At 37.4% G+C, this 17290-nt stretch overlaps 1 protein-coding gene across 1 annotated transcript in view; it reads left to right on the top strand.

The window, feature by feature from the left end:
• The window catches only part of PRDM5 (PR/SET domain 5), a 449183-nt gene that overhangs the window by 142546 nt on the left and 289347 nt on the right, over window positions 1-17290 (top strand). Inside the window, exon 3 of the mRNA XM_042782587.1 lies at window positions 8077-8199. Coding sequence (XP_042638521.1) covers window positions 8077-8199 — 123 coding nt within the window. The remainder of the gene's footprint in view (window positions 1-8076; window positions 8200-17290) is intronic.

Here is a 17290-nt window from a genome sequence, read left to right as displayed (position 1 = left end):
GGGAAAAAATATTTGGTAATAACATATCTGACAAGGGACTTATCTCTAGAATTTATAGAACACTCCAGCACCTCAATAACAAAAAGACAAACAATATAATTAAAAATTGGGCAGAATACATGAATAGACACTTCACCAAGGAGCATATTTAAACGGCCAACAAACATATGAAGAAATGATCATGATCATTTGTTATTAGAGAGATGCAAATCAAAAAAATAATGAGGTACCATCTTGCTCCAGCATTAGTAGCAAAGTTCAACAAGACAGAAAATAACAAATGCTGACAAAGTTGTGGAGAGATTGGTACTCTCATACACTGCTTGTGGGACTGTAAAATGGTACAACCATTGTGGAAAGCAGTATGGCGATTCCTTCAAAAGTTGGAATTAGAAATACCATTGGACCCAGCCATTCCATTTCTAGGTTTATACCCTAAAGATGTGAGAGCCATGACAAGAACAGACATATTATGCACACCCATGTTCATCACAGCACTATTTACAATAGCCAAAAAATGGAAACAACCTAGGTGTCCATCAACTGAGGAATGGATAACCAAACTATGGTACATACACACAATGGAATACTATGCAACACTAAAGAATAATGTAGAATGAGCAAAACACCGCATAATGTGGATGAACTTGGAGGACATTATGCTGAGTGAAATAAGTCAATCACAAAAGGACAAATATTGTATTAGTCCATTATTGTAAAAGTTAAGGAAAGGTTTATCTATTGGAGGAAATTTTCTTTGTTGGTTACCAGGGGTGGGAGGGGTGGGGAGGGAATGCTGTTAGATAGATAGAGATAAGTATTGATTTGGTTGAAGAGAAGGGCAGTGTACCAAATATGAGTGACCAATATGGCATCATTGAGGATGAGAAACACATAGAGAGAGGTACATGGGAGGTACAGACAACAAACATGAACCCTTTTGTAAATACAATATTGCGTTGTCAGTGAAGGCTTCCATGGATATATGGGTGAATATATGGGTGGACAGGCTGAATGATTAGGTGTTTCTATGAAATGGGGAGTGTATCCAGGAACATATATAGGGTTGCAGACAATGGTTCTATAAGTTTATGTGAATGATAAGAATTCCCAGGTGTATAGTAGAGCTGACAAGGGGCAAGGTTGTGGTCACAGCTTGGTCACTGCCAGCTACCCAGAGGGACTGAGTAGTTGAACCTGTGGGCTTGGGACCATAGTCACAGGGGACATTGACCTCAATTGGCATAACCTACTATACAAAACGTTCCACCTCCTACTTTGACGAGTAGCGACAGTGGTCTTAAAAGCTAGCAAGCTGCCATCTAGATGCAACAATGGGTCTCCCCTCGTCCAGAGCAAAGAAGAATGAATAAAACCAAAATTCATGGAAACAATTAGTCCTAGTGATTGGTACACCATCCGATCCATAGCCTATACGACTATGAGACCAGAAGAACTAGATCGGGCTTGGCTACCACTGTCATCCACTTGAAAAAGGACCTATGTAGGAGATCCTTGATAGAGAGGGAGAACAATGTGGAACAAAACTCAAAATCATTTGGAGGAAAAAAAATAAAAGGTGGGGGGACTATGTTTGCTGTTCCGATAGAGCCTGGTGGAACCACTGAGACTATCGCCCCTAGCTGCCCTTCAGATCTGGAATTGAATCCACACCTGTGATTTCCAGCCAAACAAAAGACAGTCATACGAGTTGAACATTTACCTCAAGTAGATACCCTCCTTGGAGAGAAAAATCATGGGAGAAAAAAGGGCTGCTTATGCACAGGGAGACAGCTTAGGGGGCAGTAGTGCATGGAGGGATGGACACAGGGAAGAGGTAACTATGGTGAGGAAGTTGGAGGGGAGCTGTTGCATTGTGGTAAACTGTGGTCAATGTCATGAGACAAAGTATATGTGAACCGTTGTATGGAAAGTAAATTTGCTCTGTAAGCCTTCACCCAAATCACAATAAAAAAGAAAAAAAAAAAAATTTGAAATAGTACCCACATCACAAATAGCAATTACCTTTTATGTGCTGGTCTTTCTCTCCTATGTGAAGAGGGCATTGACAAATTAGTGTGCATCCATAAATGAACAACTAGGAGTGTGAAAACTGAGCAAACAAAACTCACTGCCATTTGAGTCAATTCTGACTCACTGTAGCTCTTTAGGACAGAGTAGAATTGCCCCATAGGGTTTCTAAGGCTGAAAGTCTTTACTGACATGGATTGCCTCATTTTTCTCCTGTGTGGTTGGTGGGTTCGAACTACTGGGCTTTTGGTTAGTAGCCAAATACTTTTAACCAGTATTCCACCAGAGCTCCTTCAGAAGAATGAAGAAACTAAAAAATCACACAGACAAGAAAGGAGTTCTGCCTTCAGAAATTGGAATGGCTACACGTGGAAGAGAAATAAAATTATTTTGTATGGCAGATCTGGAGTTGATGATGGTTGGTCATAGAGCAGCATGTGTCAGGTTAGCATAAGGGAGAATGTCAATACTGCTGCAATGGTAACGGATGTGCTCCCTTACATGGAAAGTATGCAAGCTTAGACTTTTTGAATAATTATTTGGATTAGGATAATTATTTGTTTAGAATATCTTGAATGTTTATTCTTAGGAAAAATTGGCATGGCAGAAAAATGGTATGTAGATTCCCAACTGTTCCACAGAAAAATTTGTCTTTGTCTTTAAGGTGTTTGTTAGCCAGTATGGGGTCAATTTCCTAATTTTACTTATATGTTATGATTGTATGATATACAGTAGTATATGAGGAACTGTTGTGCATCTTATCCCACTTGATGTTTTTGCACACTTTTTGTGAAGTTAGTAGGGCAGAGAGTATCATTCTTGTTTTGCTGGGTGGGAGACCACCATGAGAGAAACCCAAAGCCATAAAGTCTGAGTGCTGGGTAATAGTGGCTTTTGATTCCAGCATTTTTACCACTCCACAATACATTTCTGAGATATGTTTTATCTTGAAATATTTAGAGTCCTAAATATTGGTCGCAGAGCCCTTTGGTGGAACAAAGAGTTAAGCACTCAAGCTGAAAAGTTGGCCATTCAAACCCACTCAGAGGCACCTTAGAAAAAAGGTCTGGTGATATGCAACTGAAAGGTCACAGTTTTGCAACCCCATAGAGCAGTTCTACTCTGCAGGTATGAGGTCACTGAGTCAGAATTGCCTTAATGACAACCACTACCACTACCACTACTATCACATAAGAAAAATAGACTTTATATCGCTCATCATTACTTTTAAGTTAAGTATAACTTTGTGCATATTGTATTCTGGATACTATTTAATAAAGAGACACAGACCTGTAAAAGCCTGTCTACTTTCCCATGTGAAGGCAGGGGTATCCATGGGTCAGGATTGTTAGTATCTGGGGTAAGAAGGGAGGGTGGCAGACATAAGCAGTGATGTGTGTGTGTGTGGGAGGGTGTGTGCATGTATGTTTGTGCACTCATGCATGTGTGTGTTTATTAGTACCAAAGTAATAAAAAATTTTAGATGGAATTATTTGAAAATTCAACAGAAAAATAATCCAAACCAATTACTCTTTGCTTAGAAATTATAAACCATTGCTGTTTCCTAGTGATGATCCTTGCTGGTTTCTGAAAATGTCTCTCTCTGGTTTAAATCTGACAGGAGTGTGCTGTCAGAACTGATTACTCTGTACAACACATTTGCTTTTTTGTGCTTCTAAAGATATCCGGAAGTCCGGTTAATTAAATGCTGAAAGTGTGGCATATGATATTACTTCAGTTAAAAACAATTGCAGAGATAGCATGCCTGTAATTTAAATATAAAGCTATGATGATATTTTATACTCTGAAGAGATTCATACTCTAAATCTTAGTGCTTAAAACTACCTTCTTTCTAAAGCCTTGATGAAAGACAGAAAGGGAAATGTATTTTCTTTAATAAATAAATCATAAAGTATAACACATTGTGACTTCTCATCAAGGACATTTTTGCTATCCTTTTGGAACTGACTACATTTCACTACTATTAAATTTTACCATATGTTAAATAAAATTATATCTATCAGTTACATTTTGACACTTCTGGAGACCAGTCTGGCTGATTAGCTTTGCTCAGGGAACCCTTATGGTACGTACATAGAGAGTGAAACATTTTTCAGGAGTTTGAAATGGCTGAAGGGAACTTATAAAGTAACCTTGTAGATGCTTTTCTTGAGAAAATTAACTATCCAAATAATAAATCAATCTTTTCTCTGTATGTAGTTGTCGAAATTTAATGCCCCATAAATGTAAATGTAGGACAAAATGATTTATATGGAATATTTATTTTCAGTTTTATCTTTCTAGAGTTTTCTGTAATTGAGCTGAATCTTTTTGTGTTTACCTGTATGCTTTTCTGTGTGGGAAGATAACTATGACTTACATTCAGTACTGGTAATGGTTAGTCTGGGAAAGCGTATAGGTACCTAGTAGCAATGACTAGCACTTTCTTTGTCTCAGACCCTTGAGAAGTGACGTAGGTAGCATTGAACAGAGGGTAGAATCTTCCCAGGGAGAATTTTCATTTAATGTAAAGTGGAAAATTCATAGAGATATGAAGAAGTATATTGAAGTGTGAAGGTTTTCATTTTTACATGAGGATTTCTTTCCCTTTCCTATTTTAGTTAACCCTTTTTGTGAAACTGGTATAGAAAGCCTGTGCAAATCAAACAGATTTTGGAATTGAGATGATTTTTACTAGGGATGAGAATGTTTTCATTATAGACCCCAGGAATGCAGAAGACAGTCCTAAGTAGGACAGTAACCAATACATTTCATTTCCATGAAAATGCAAATAAAAGAAATTGGAATTTAGAAGGCTGATATTGACAGGAAAAAAAAATACACTTTAGGTGCAAAAGCTGGTGAGATGCTGGAATATGGATGGCACTAGAGGAATTTTGAATTGTTTTTATATATTAGATTTAAAAAATATTCAGTTTATTACCTCAGGGCTTACTATCAAAACAGATAAATGGAGACTAATAGTAGCCATCTGTCTGGAGTTGTTTTGGTTGGGTTTTGCTGGCAAGAGGAAGGATGGATTGATTATTTTTGAATGTCTTTTTTAGATGATATTTTAGCGAGGGGAATGTTGTGGTTAGGTAGGAAGATTAAAGTTCAACAAGCAGGTAATCTAACAGCTTTAGTGAAGTATTGAAGTCTGAGCTCCTGGAATGAAGGAAATGAGCAGCCGTGTAGGTTGGAGAAAACAGGTAGCCAACAAAAGACTGTGTAGGAACATAAAAGTCATTTGGGATGAAATAAGAAAGGTGTTTGGAGTGGAAAAAAAAATGTTTGACAATGGCTTTGTTAATGGAAAAAATTGTGCATGTGTAGGCAACATATAGTATATTGCTGCCTATAATAGTGTTGTGATGAGAACAAAAGAAGTAGTAAATCAATGAATAAATCTGGATATACTGAAAGGGGCACATTACAGAGGAATTTTAATGTAAAATTAAATCATGCATTTCTCTTAAGCCTGAATAATGTGTGAGAAGGTAATTGACAGCCAGAAAGTGCAGACATGTAATGGACTGGAAAGGAAAATGAGTTACTAATATTGAGTAATTGGACATCATTGGAGCCAAAAGGCCTGGGAAAAACCTGAAATATAGAAAGGACAATGCCCCCGGTAAAAGCCCAAATGTGCTTGAGTAAGTCACAGAGAAATCTTTGTATGTTTCATATCTTTGAAGAAGGAATTCCAAATGTCAAACACATCTGATATATATTGTGCTTAATACTGAGTAACAAATGTATGACTAAAAAGGGCCATAACCAGTCTCTGTAAGTAGTGCTATCCTTTCTGAAACTGAGGTATACCATGCACAACCCATTATTGTTCAACTACATAAAATTGGTTCAGTTGTTGTGGATTTCAGTAGTAGTTATATATTTAAAATTTTTATTACACTGAGAAAACTTTTCTCTCATGTATTTAGTTGGATGGTCTGTTTAACTTATCTGTTTGTCAATATAAATAGGAGTATTTTTACTGAAGGAAGCTGGAAAGGAAGTGATTTATATACAAATATTTCAAATTATTTACTTAAAGAAATCTGCACTGGTGTCTTCTTTAAGGAGAGGTTGAGAGAGCACTTTCTGTCTATGTAGTAGTCTTGCTGGACATTTTTGGGATTAGCCAACGTGCAGTAAGGTTCTGAGTTGTGGATAAGTGGGAAAGCAGGACAATGTCCAGGCACCTCCCAAAGCACATCTTCTCAGTGTGTTTGGTGTTTAGTGATAAGTGTTACAAATTCCCATAGCTTCACACCTAAACATATGAAATACAAATATGAGGTATTTATAGTCCTAATTTCTCTTTTAGCAAATACAGTATTCCTGCTTACAAATGAGAGTCTGGCATTGCATTGAAGTGACTTAAAAATGATCATTGAGAATCCTTGGGCATTTAAGAAAACAGGAATTGTTTGAAAAATAAAAGTATATTAGATAATAGGAGTAAGCTGTCCCTCCCCTCCCTCAGGCAATAAATGTTAGAATCTTGAAATATCAGTCTTTATATTGCATATAGCAGCTATTTTTAAAATAGTTTTGGGGATGGATACTTGGTCTGTATCACTGTGTGAATCATCTGGTTGCTATCAGCCTGTCTAAGCTCAGTGTCCATCGCTTTCTTGGTTCTTCCTTCTGTTCTGGCCCCCATGGCCTTCTTGCTCTTTACTGAATATGTCTAGTTTGTTTCCACTGTTCTACTTGCCTTTTACTTGATGTTCCCTCTGCCTAGGAGCACTCTTTTCCCAGGCTTTGACTAGCTTATTCCTTCCTTTCATTTAAAACTCTTCTTAGATCATTTCATCAGAGGCTTTCTCTAACCAGCCCATTTAGCACAGACCTCCATCATTTCCTTTCTTTCCACTGTGCTTCAGTTTTCTTCACAGTTCTTATCTTTATCTGAAGTTATATTCTGTCTACTTGTTTATTTTTAAATTCTGTGAGGTCAAAAGCTTTATCTGTCTTGTTTACTGAAAGATTCCTTCTTAGTGCTTTAAGCAATACCTGACACATAGTAGGCATTCAATGAATATTTGTTGAGTTAGTAAATGATTTTTCAAAATGTATCTTGAAAATATATACATGATTGGGCTGGTTGTGCTTCATTTTATAAAGTACAAGTTTGGAAATCTGAATTTTGTTTTTCCTCACCCCAAAACTGCAAAGGTAAAATCACAGTTTTTGTATTTCTTATTGTTGAAGTTTTGGGTGCTAACCACTCATTTCTTTTACCCACTTCTGAATTCTGACTGACTATAAACAAAAATGATAATTGAGTCGAATTTGTTGTATATAGTTTATTAAACTGAACAAATGCCCGGTAACTGTATGCAAGGGTTTTGCAATGCTACAGTCCAAGCAACTTGGATTCCAGTCTCATGGGGCTACCTGCTTCTTTGGGAATTATCCATTTCTCCCCATTTGAATGTAGGGTAAATCTGACCAGAAGAGCTTATGGCATGAAGACCAGAAACAGAGCCCATTGTCTTTCTCAGCAATTCATGTGCAGGTCATGATAAGAAAAAATAGAACCTGTTTCATTCATCCACTAGTAGAATTGTGAAATTGTGGCCAAATGATGTCACATTCCCACTTAACAAATTAACAAATTCTCTTTTTGTGGAAATAATTCGGTAACAGATGGATAGAGTATTTGCCCTGATTGCTCCAATGCCCCCTTTTTCTCCTAAATTGGGAGGCAAACAACACTACCCTTTTTTGTGGAAAAAAGGAGGTGGCTTGCAATTATGGTTATCCTCTGAATAATAATTTTGATCAGAAAAGAGCTATTAACACAGGATGTTTCTGAGCAAAGATTGCAGTTGTGTCATCTAGACATCTGCCAAGGGAAACAGTAGGCTCTACTTGTGTTTAAGGGGAGAATATATGTTACTTCAATACCTGTCAACAAAAAATGTATATGTGTATGAAAAAAAAAAAAAAAAACAAAACACGTCCTATCCTCGACATGGTTAGTATAGTTAATGCTGACATTAAATGTGAATCCAGAAGTCTTTTATGTTTCAGGTACGTGGAAATAAAGGAGAAGTTCTATATATTTTGGATGCCACCAACCCACGATATTCCAACTGGCTTCGCTTCGTTCATGAGGCACCATCTCAGGACCAGAAGAACTTGGCTGCGATTCAAGTGAGCTTATTTGCTTCTTATTCGCACTATTCACTTTGAGGGGAGTGAATTAATTTATAGCTGTACTCCTTCTTTTAAATTTATTTCCAAATGACCTATTTCAAATAACAGTAACTAACTCATAAAAGCAGAAAAATCTCATGTAGTCAGCAGATTCAGGAAGGGGCAAGCCTAGTTGTAAATTGACACCAGATTACTCGCTTTATGAGAACTCTTGAGGGAATAAATTATGTGGTCTGATATTGTCCTTGGCAGATCTGGCTTTCAAGTACTTTTAATTCTTTCAGGCAAATGTTTATTGATATATATTTTGTTTGTGGTCTATACACTGTATTGTTGGTTGGGAGAGGCTTAATGAAAAAAGTTTGCTTGGGTATATTCCTCATGACTAGACTTTGAACTTCTTGAGGGTTGGAACCATGTTTTATTGAATTCCGTATCCCTCTATCCTAGTAGGGAGTCCCCTGAGTGGTACAAATGATTGTCTACTAACTGAAAACTTGTAGGTTCAAGTCTACTCAGAAGCATCTTAGAAGAAAGCACTGGTGATCTACTTCTGAAAGATCACAGCCATTGAAAACCCTATGAGCTCATTTCACATGGATTCACTGTGATTCTGAAACCTAGTGGTGTTATAGTATAGTACAGTACAGAACATTTGACTCTGATAAAAACTAAGTTGAATTTATACCCTCAGTGGGAATTAAGGAAAGGAGATAAAAAAAGATGGAATTTCTAGAGGGGTCTGTAAGTAGAAGCAATTGATTAGATGACCAAGAGAATAAAAAAATACTATGATCTGGCAGAGAACTGACTGGCTACACATGAAAGCCCAGCCTCTCAGATCCTAAACCACAGAAGAGGAACCAAAGTTATGGTTGGCAGAAGTAAGAGGGGAAGGGAGCACTAACATTGAGTGTCTACCATGAACACTGTTCTAAAAGCTTAAATATACATAAAAACCAAAAATCAAACTCACTGCTATTGAGTCAATTCGACTCATAGTGAACCCCCCTTGGGTTTCTGAGGTGGTATGACTATGGAAGTAGATTGCCTAATCTTCCTTCCGAGGAGTGGTTGGTGGATTTGAACCTCCAGCCTTCTGGTCAGCAATCAAATGCCTTAGGCATTGTTTATTTATATGTGTGAGAGTTTGATAACTTGCTGAAGTTATGCTGATTTCACTTGGTTCTGAGTATAAAATCAACAGTGGCAAGAGGAAAGTAAACAAAATTGTTCGAAAATAACCAGAAAACATAGTCATATAGACTATTCCAATTCCCCGATGTTGTCAGCTAACCAATTTTTTTTGATACAAGTAACTATTAGAAGGTCAATGTGATTAAGCTCTGTTTTGTAGGGTTAAATGAGACATGTCTCTTATTGAAGGGCTGGGTGGGGATAGAAAATAGGACTCTTGGGCAGCCAGAAATATTCAAGCTGCTTTTCAGCTTATTCACGACATGCATTAATCCAACCATAAATATTAACTAATTTTATTTCCTTTTTTGTTTCCATGTACAGACATTAGTTTCATTTTTTCTTCTTCTAAGTATTTTTCTACTTTTTTTGTTTTTTAAATCATTTCTTGAGGTAAGCTCATCTTAAGGGATCTTGAGGTATGTCATGATTTACAAACTCAATTTAAGTATTTCTTTGTAAATATCTCTATTATAAAAATTACCTATGGAACCATGTAATTCACTTAAGGCAAACTGTTTTTCTTAAGTTTAAATAAAGATTTTATTTTTTTTCTAAATTCCTTTAGTTTATGAACTTTCTTCCTATTTGCCTTTGTGTTTGTAGCATTAATAGCTCTCCTCTTTTGTCCACTTTTCAAGGTGTTACATAGTCAGCTTTGACTTTTACCTCAGACTTTTGCTTATAATAAGTCCTTCAATTAAAGGAAAGCTATACCAATAAGTGTTTATCTTGATCTTTTACCATCCACATTTGTTATTCTATGTCCTATTTATTTAATTCATCATTTTGTAGGGACCTATGTTTCTGCTTGGATAATTTATTTTAGAAGGATCAGCAAAAGACTGGTCCCTGTGAGGTGGAGGTTAAAGATGTCCCTAATATCCAACTTTTCCAAACTGCTATGCCACTCCCATCATCTTTAACATCAATTCCTTCTCCTTCCCTCAGTACTCTCCCTCCTGTCTTAGGGTTTCATATTTCCCTGTAACATCTCACAGAGCTCACAACCTGCCAAGGAAATGGCTCACGTGGGGTGGAGCCTGGAAGGCAGGCAAGTCCCAAATAAGTCTGGAGTATTCTCTCCACTCACATGATTGCAGGGGCTGGCAAATCCCCATAGTGGGTCAGATGACCAGCTGCTGTATCAAGTCCAGGGGTGAGATCATGATGAGTCAGACATAGGACTGGAGCAAGAGAGAGAACTTTCCCAGAATTTTCATATATGTACCCTCAAAGAAGTTAAGGGTGGTGACTTGAGTTGTACCTTCCAGCAAGGTGAGACTCAATATACATCCCATCCTAAATATGCATGGAGACTGGGATTTATAATACATCACAAAGTGGAGGATGACGGCTAGAAGGGCCATATTAAACAATTCCTTGCACTGCAGCTTCCTACTCTTTATAGTACCCACATTTTCTAAGACTTAGAGTTTTCATATTGAGTCGGTGCATTTCATGCAGTACTTTTTTCTTCTATACAAACTGTGATTCTTTCCTTGAGAGGGAATAGAAATCTGTAAATGATGATAGTTGCAACTTTGGTACTTCAATAAATTATTATTTGGCTCAACACGAGGGGTTGCATTGGGGTGGTGGAATTGGAATAGAACTCATGTAAATTAATGAGATTGATTATTTCACATTTGAATTTAAGTAGTATCTATGACTTTTTGGAGGATAAGAGTCTTAGAGTAAAAGTAATGACAGTGCCTTTAATTCCTTTTAACACTTGTTTTGCCCTTTCCTATCAGGGGTAAGTATGAGGTTTGAGTGCACTGTTACCATGTTTCTTTTCGTAAAACACAACAGACATCATTGTTAACTCCCTTGGGGTAACATCTTTCTTACTCCTACAGTAGCTAGAACAGTAGATTTCTCAGAGTTCAAGATAACACCTTAGCTAGGGGCAGAGAGTAGAATAATCAGGGCACAAGGCAGGAAGTGATGTCAGTCTTCTGATTGGATGGACTAATCTCCCAAGGATTACATTCCAGGCTAATGCCAGAAGCATTGAATTGGTAAGAGAAGATCATAATGTTTCTTGTATAGCATTATGAATCACTTGCATTCAAAATTGCTTCTGAAATTTGGAGTATTCAGGAAATTTTTTATTTGAGCTGTATGTCCCAGGAGTGGAGTAAATGAGAAACATTTGTGGCTATGTGGCTTGGTTGGTGGAAAATGTCAATACTTTGTCCAATTTTTTTGGACAAAGGATTAAGAATTTGAGGTCTGTTTTGGCAGAGGATTGTAACTCCTTCTTGGATACTCTATTATATTTCTAGCTTTGCAATTTGATTTTGGAAAATTTGCTTTGGAAATGATGATTTAAGTATCTGCATAATTGAAGCAGGATCTCGTAAGCAAACAATTTTCCCACATACACACATTTCAGAGTAATTGGTTGAACTGTATATTCAAACTTCTGAAACTTATTTCTAACTACAACTAGAAAATTCTGAATGAGAAAGATGTGGCTTAAAATGAACCAAAATAATTAATGACTCCTAATAAATGTCAAGGAGTTTCAGTGGAATTGTTTTTTTGGTTTAATAAATGTCAATTTTATTGTACTAAAGAAAAATAGAGAAATATATATGTAGTATTTTTTTTAATGTCCTGCTGAAGGTTTTACAGGCTTTGAAAAATTCCAGTTTTTTGATAGACAACTGTGTAATGCAGCATTAGTGCCATTTAGAGTTGAAACTGTGGCAGGAGTTCAGGTAAGCGGAGTGACCCAGGCACCACCCACAAGAGTCAGGAAAGCAGCGGAAAGGAAAACCAGGGGGACGACAGAGGGAGCAGTGTCAGGGATCCAGGTAAGGAGAGGGACTCAGGCTCCCCCCCCCAAGAGGCAGGAAAGTGGGGGAAAGAAAAGCTGGGGGAGGACAGAGGGAGCAGCAGCAGGGATCTAGGTTAGAGGAGAGTGGAGAGGTTTTGAACAGCTAAGGGAGACAAACTTGTCTGTTAGTATGTTGTGCTATGGTGGCTTGTGTGCTGCTGTGAGCCTTGAGGCTGTGCCACCTGTGTTTCAAACACCAACAGGGTTGCACATGGTGCACAGGTTTCAGTGCAGCTTGCAGACTGAGACAGACTAGGAAGAAGGAACAGGCCATCCACTTCTCAAAGAATTGGCCAAGGAAAACCTTATGAATAGCAGAGAAACATTGTCTGATACAGTGTAGGAGGACGATACCCTTAGTTCAGAAAGCTCTCAAAATATAACTGGGGAGGAGCTGCATTATCAGAATAGAACCAACCATACTGATATGGGTAAAGTAAAGCTTTTGGGACCTCCATTTGCTAACATGACACAACTCAAATTGAGGAGAAACCTGCAAACATCCATTAATAATCAGAACATGGAATGTACAGAGTGTGACTCTAGGAAAATTAGAAGTTGTTAAAAATGAAATGAAATACATAAAGATTGATATGCTAGGCATTAGTGAGCTGAAGTGGACTGGTTTTGGCCATTTTGAATCAGACAACCATATGATCTACTATACCGGGGATGACAATTTGAAGAGAATTGGCATGGCATTCATCATCACAAAAGATGTTTCAAGATCTATCCTGAAGTATAATGATGTCAGTGATAGGATAATATCCATATACCTACAGGGAAGACTGGGAGCTCTGGTAGCCTAGTGCCTAAGGCATTTGACTGCTAACCAGAAGGCTGGCGGTTCAAACCCACCAGCCACTCTTGGGAAGGAAGGTTGGGCAATCTACTTCCATAGTGATGCCACTTTGGAAACCCAAGGAGGGGTCGCTATGAGTGGGGGCTGACCAGATGGCATATAACAACACCACCACACAGGGAAGACCAGTTAATACCACTATTACTCAAATTTATGCACCAAGCACTAAAACCAAAGAGGAGGTAATTGAAGATTTTTTTATCAACTTCTGCAGTCTGAAATTGACAAAATGTTCAATCAAGATGTGTTAATTATCACTGGTGAGTGGAATGCAAAGGTTGCAAACAAAGAAGAATCACTGGTAGTTGGAAAATTTGTCCTTGGTGACAGAAATAACTCTGGAGATTGCATGATGATAGAATTTTGCAAGACCAATGACTTATCATTGCAAATACCTTTTTTCAACAGCACAAATGGCAGCTATAACACATGGACTTCGCCAGATGGAGTACACAGGAATCAGATTGACTACATTGTGGCAAGAGGTGATGGAAAATCTCAATTTCTTCAGCCAAAACCAGGCCAGGAGCTGATTGTGGAACAGACCATCAACTTTTCATATGAAAATTCAACATGAAGTTGAAGACAATTAAAACAAGTGCATGAGAGCCAAAATATGACCTTGAATATATCCCTCCTGAATTTAGAGACCATCTAAAGAATAGATTTGATATATTCATCACCAATGACCGAAAACCAGAATTGTGGGATGACATCAAGAACATCATCTGTGAAGGAAGCAAGAGGTCATTAAAAAGATGAGAAAAGAAAAAAGACCAAAAAAAAATTTTTGGATGTCAAAAGAGACTCTGAAACTTATACTTGAGCAGACAGTAGCTAAAGCAAATGGAAGAAATGACAAGATCAAAGAGCTGAACAGAAGATTTCAAAGAGCAGCTTGAGCAGACAAAGCCTGTTACTTTAATGAAATGTACAAAGACCTGGAGTTAGAGAATGAAGAGGGAAGAACATGCTCAGCTTTTCTCAAGCTGAAAGAACTGAGGAAAAAATTTAAGCCACAAGTTACAATACTGAAAGATTCTATGGGCAAAATATTGAATGATGGAGGAAGCATCAAAAGAAGATGGAAGGAATACACAGAATTACTGTACCAAAAAGAACTGGTTGATGTTTATCCATTTCAGGAGGTTCCATATCATCAAGAACCAGTGATATTGAAGGAAGAAGTCGAAGCTGCACTGAAGGAAGTGGTGAAGAACAAGGAACCAGGAATTGACGGAATACCCATTGAGATATTTCAACCAATGGATGCCCCACTGGAGGCACTCACTCGGCTATGCCAAGAGATTTGGAAGACAGCTACCTGGCCAACTGACTGGAAGACATCCATATATGTACCCATTCCAAAGAGAGGTGATGCCACAGAATGTGGAAATTATCCAACAATATCATTAATATCTCATACAAGTAAAATCTTACTGAAGATAATTCAAAAACTGTTGCAGCAATATATTGACAGAGAACTTCCAGAGGTGCAGGTTGGATTCTGAAGTGGATGTGGAAAAAGGCATATCATTGCTGATGTCAGATGGATCCTGGCTCAAAGCAAAGAATACTAGAAAGAGGTTGACCTGTGTTTTATTGACTATGCAAAAGCATTTGATTGTGTGGATCATAACAAACTGAATAACATTGAGAAAAATGTGAATTCCAGAATACTTTAATGTACACATGAAGAACCTATACATAGAGCAGAAGGCTGTTAGTCGATCAGAACAAGTGGACACTGCATGGTTTAAAATCAAGAAGGGAGTGTGTCAGGCTTGTATCCTTTCACCATACTTATTCAATCTATATGCTGAGCAAATACTCTGAGAAGCTGGACTATATGAAGAATAACGTGGCATCAAGATTGGAGGAAGAATCATTAACAACCTGTGATATGCTGATGACATGACTTTGCTTGCTGAAAGTGAGGATGACTTGATGTACTTACTGATGAAGATTGAAGAATACAGTCTGCAGTTTGGATTATATCAATATAAAGAAAACAAAAGTCCTCACAACTGGACCTATAAGCAGCATCATGATAAATGCAGAAAAGATTGAAGTTATCAAAGACACATTGCTTGGTTCTACAATCAATACCAATGGAAGCAGGACATCAGGCGATGTATAGCAGTGTACAAGTTGGCTAAGGAGCAACGATGTCTCCTTGAAGATTAAGGTACACCTGACATATTTTCAGTCACCTCAAATGCAAGTGAGAACTGTATAATGAATAAGAAGACCACAGAAGAATTGATGCTTTTGAGTTGTGATACTGGAAAAAATTACTGAAAGTAGCATGGACTGCTAAAAGAACTAACAAATCTGCCCTGGAGGAAGTAGATCCAGAATGCTCCCTGGAAGCGAGTATGGCCAGACTTTGTCTTACCTATTTTGGTCATGTTATCAGAAGGGACCATTCCCTGGAGAAGGATGTCATGCTTGGTAAGGTGGAGGGTCAATGGAAGAGGGGAAGGCCCTCAATGAGATGGATTGACACAGTGACTGCCTTTTGGTTAGCAAAAACTATGCTGGTACTAAATACAGCATAGTTCTTTATGGCCTAACATATGGTCTGTCCTGGAGATGTTCCATGTGCACTGAGAAAGAATGTATATTATGCTGTTGTTGAATGAAGTGCTCTGTAGATTTCTATAAGGTCAAGGTGGTGGTCTGTTATTATTTAGCACTTCTGCATCTTTGTGGAGTTTTTTTTCCGGTTGTTCTATCTTTCATTGAAAGTGGTGTATTAAAGTCTCACACTGTGACTGTGGAGTCATCTATTTGCCTTTTCAATTCTGTGAAAGTCTGATTTATGTATTTTGGGGCTCTTTCATTGGGTCCATAGATATTTATTATGTTTATATCTTCTTGTTCAATAGATCCTTTAATCATTATATAATGTCCTTCCTTGTCTCTTACGGTGGTTTTTGTCTTAAAGTCAATTTGATCAGAAATTAATATTGATATTTCTCTTTTTTGTTTGCCATTTGCTGGATATATCTTTTTCCAGCCTTTGATTTTTAGTCTGTTTTTGTCTTTGTCTCTAAAGTGTGTCTCTTCTAGACAGCATATTGATGCGTTATGTTTTCTTATCCAGTCTGCAACTCTCCATCTCTTCAGTGGTGCATTTAATCCATTGACATTCAGAGTAATTATCGACCAGTGTGAATTTGTGGCTGTCGTTGTGTTATTTGTTTTTTCATCGTGTTTCTAGGTTATTTCTTCTATATAATTTTCTTTGTGAGCTCATTTTGTTTATGAATCACGTTATCATTTCCTTCATTGCTGTTGTTTTAGTATTTGCAAAATATTTGTGATTGTTCCTCTTTTTTATTGTGATGTGATGGTTTATCATTTACCTTTGCAGTTACGCTGCAATTTATAATATTCTTTCCAAGTTTAGAACAGTCTGTTCTATCTTGCAGTTGTCTTGAATTCCCTACCATGTGTAAGTTCTATAACTACACAATTTTTTCCCACTTTTTGGTTTATAGTTGTCCTTACTTGCCAACTGATGTCTCTGGTTCCCTGTTTATAATCTTATAAGGTTATTGTACGTTGGATACTTCCATAGCTGTGTTGGTTTCTAGGTTATATCACCTTGTATATTAATGGTCAGTCATTGTTTCCTATTATTGGTTCTCTATTCAAAGGACTCCCTTTAGTATCTCTTGTAAGGCTGGTCTGGTTTTAACAAATTCCCTTAACTTCTGCTTCTCAGGAGATCTAATTTCACCATCATATTTGAGGGACAGTTTTGCTGCATATATAATTGTTGGTTGGAAACTTTTCTCTCTCAGGGTTTTATAGATACCATCCCATTGCCTTCTCACTTGCATGGTTTCTGCTGAGAAATCAGAGCTTATTTTTATTGGTTGTCCTTTGTAGGTAACTTTTTTATTTATTCCATGTTGCTTTTAGAATTCTTTTTCTTTGGTTTTGATGAGTTTCATGATTATATAGCTTGGTGATTTTCTTTTGGGGTCAATCCTGTTTGGGGTTCATTGGACTTCCTGAATGAATACATTCTCATTTTTCATCATATCAGGGAAGTTCTCTTCCAAGAAATCTTGGACAATTTGCTCAGTGGTTTACTTTTTCTCCTCCTGTTCTGGAATTCCAATTACACATAGGTTACTCCTTTTGATGGTATCCCACATGAACCTTAG

Source organism: Orycteropus afer, unplaced genomic scaffold (assembly GCF_000298275.1).
Source record: "Orycteropus afer afer isolate SDZICR_OR568_19922 unplaced genomic scaffold, OryAfe1.0 scaffold00382, whole genome shotgun sequence".
In the NCBI taxonomy this organism is placed as follows: Eukaryota; Metazoa; Chordata; class Mammalia; order Tubulidentata; family Orycteropodidae; genus Orycteropus; species Orycteropus afer.
Note: the sequence above shows the minus strand (reverse complement) of the source record. Positions and strands in the feature narration are given on the sequence as shown.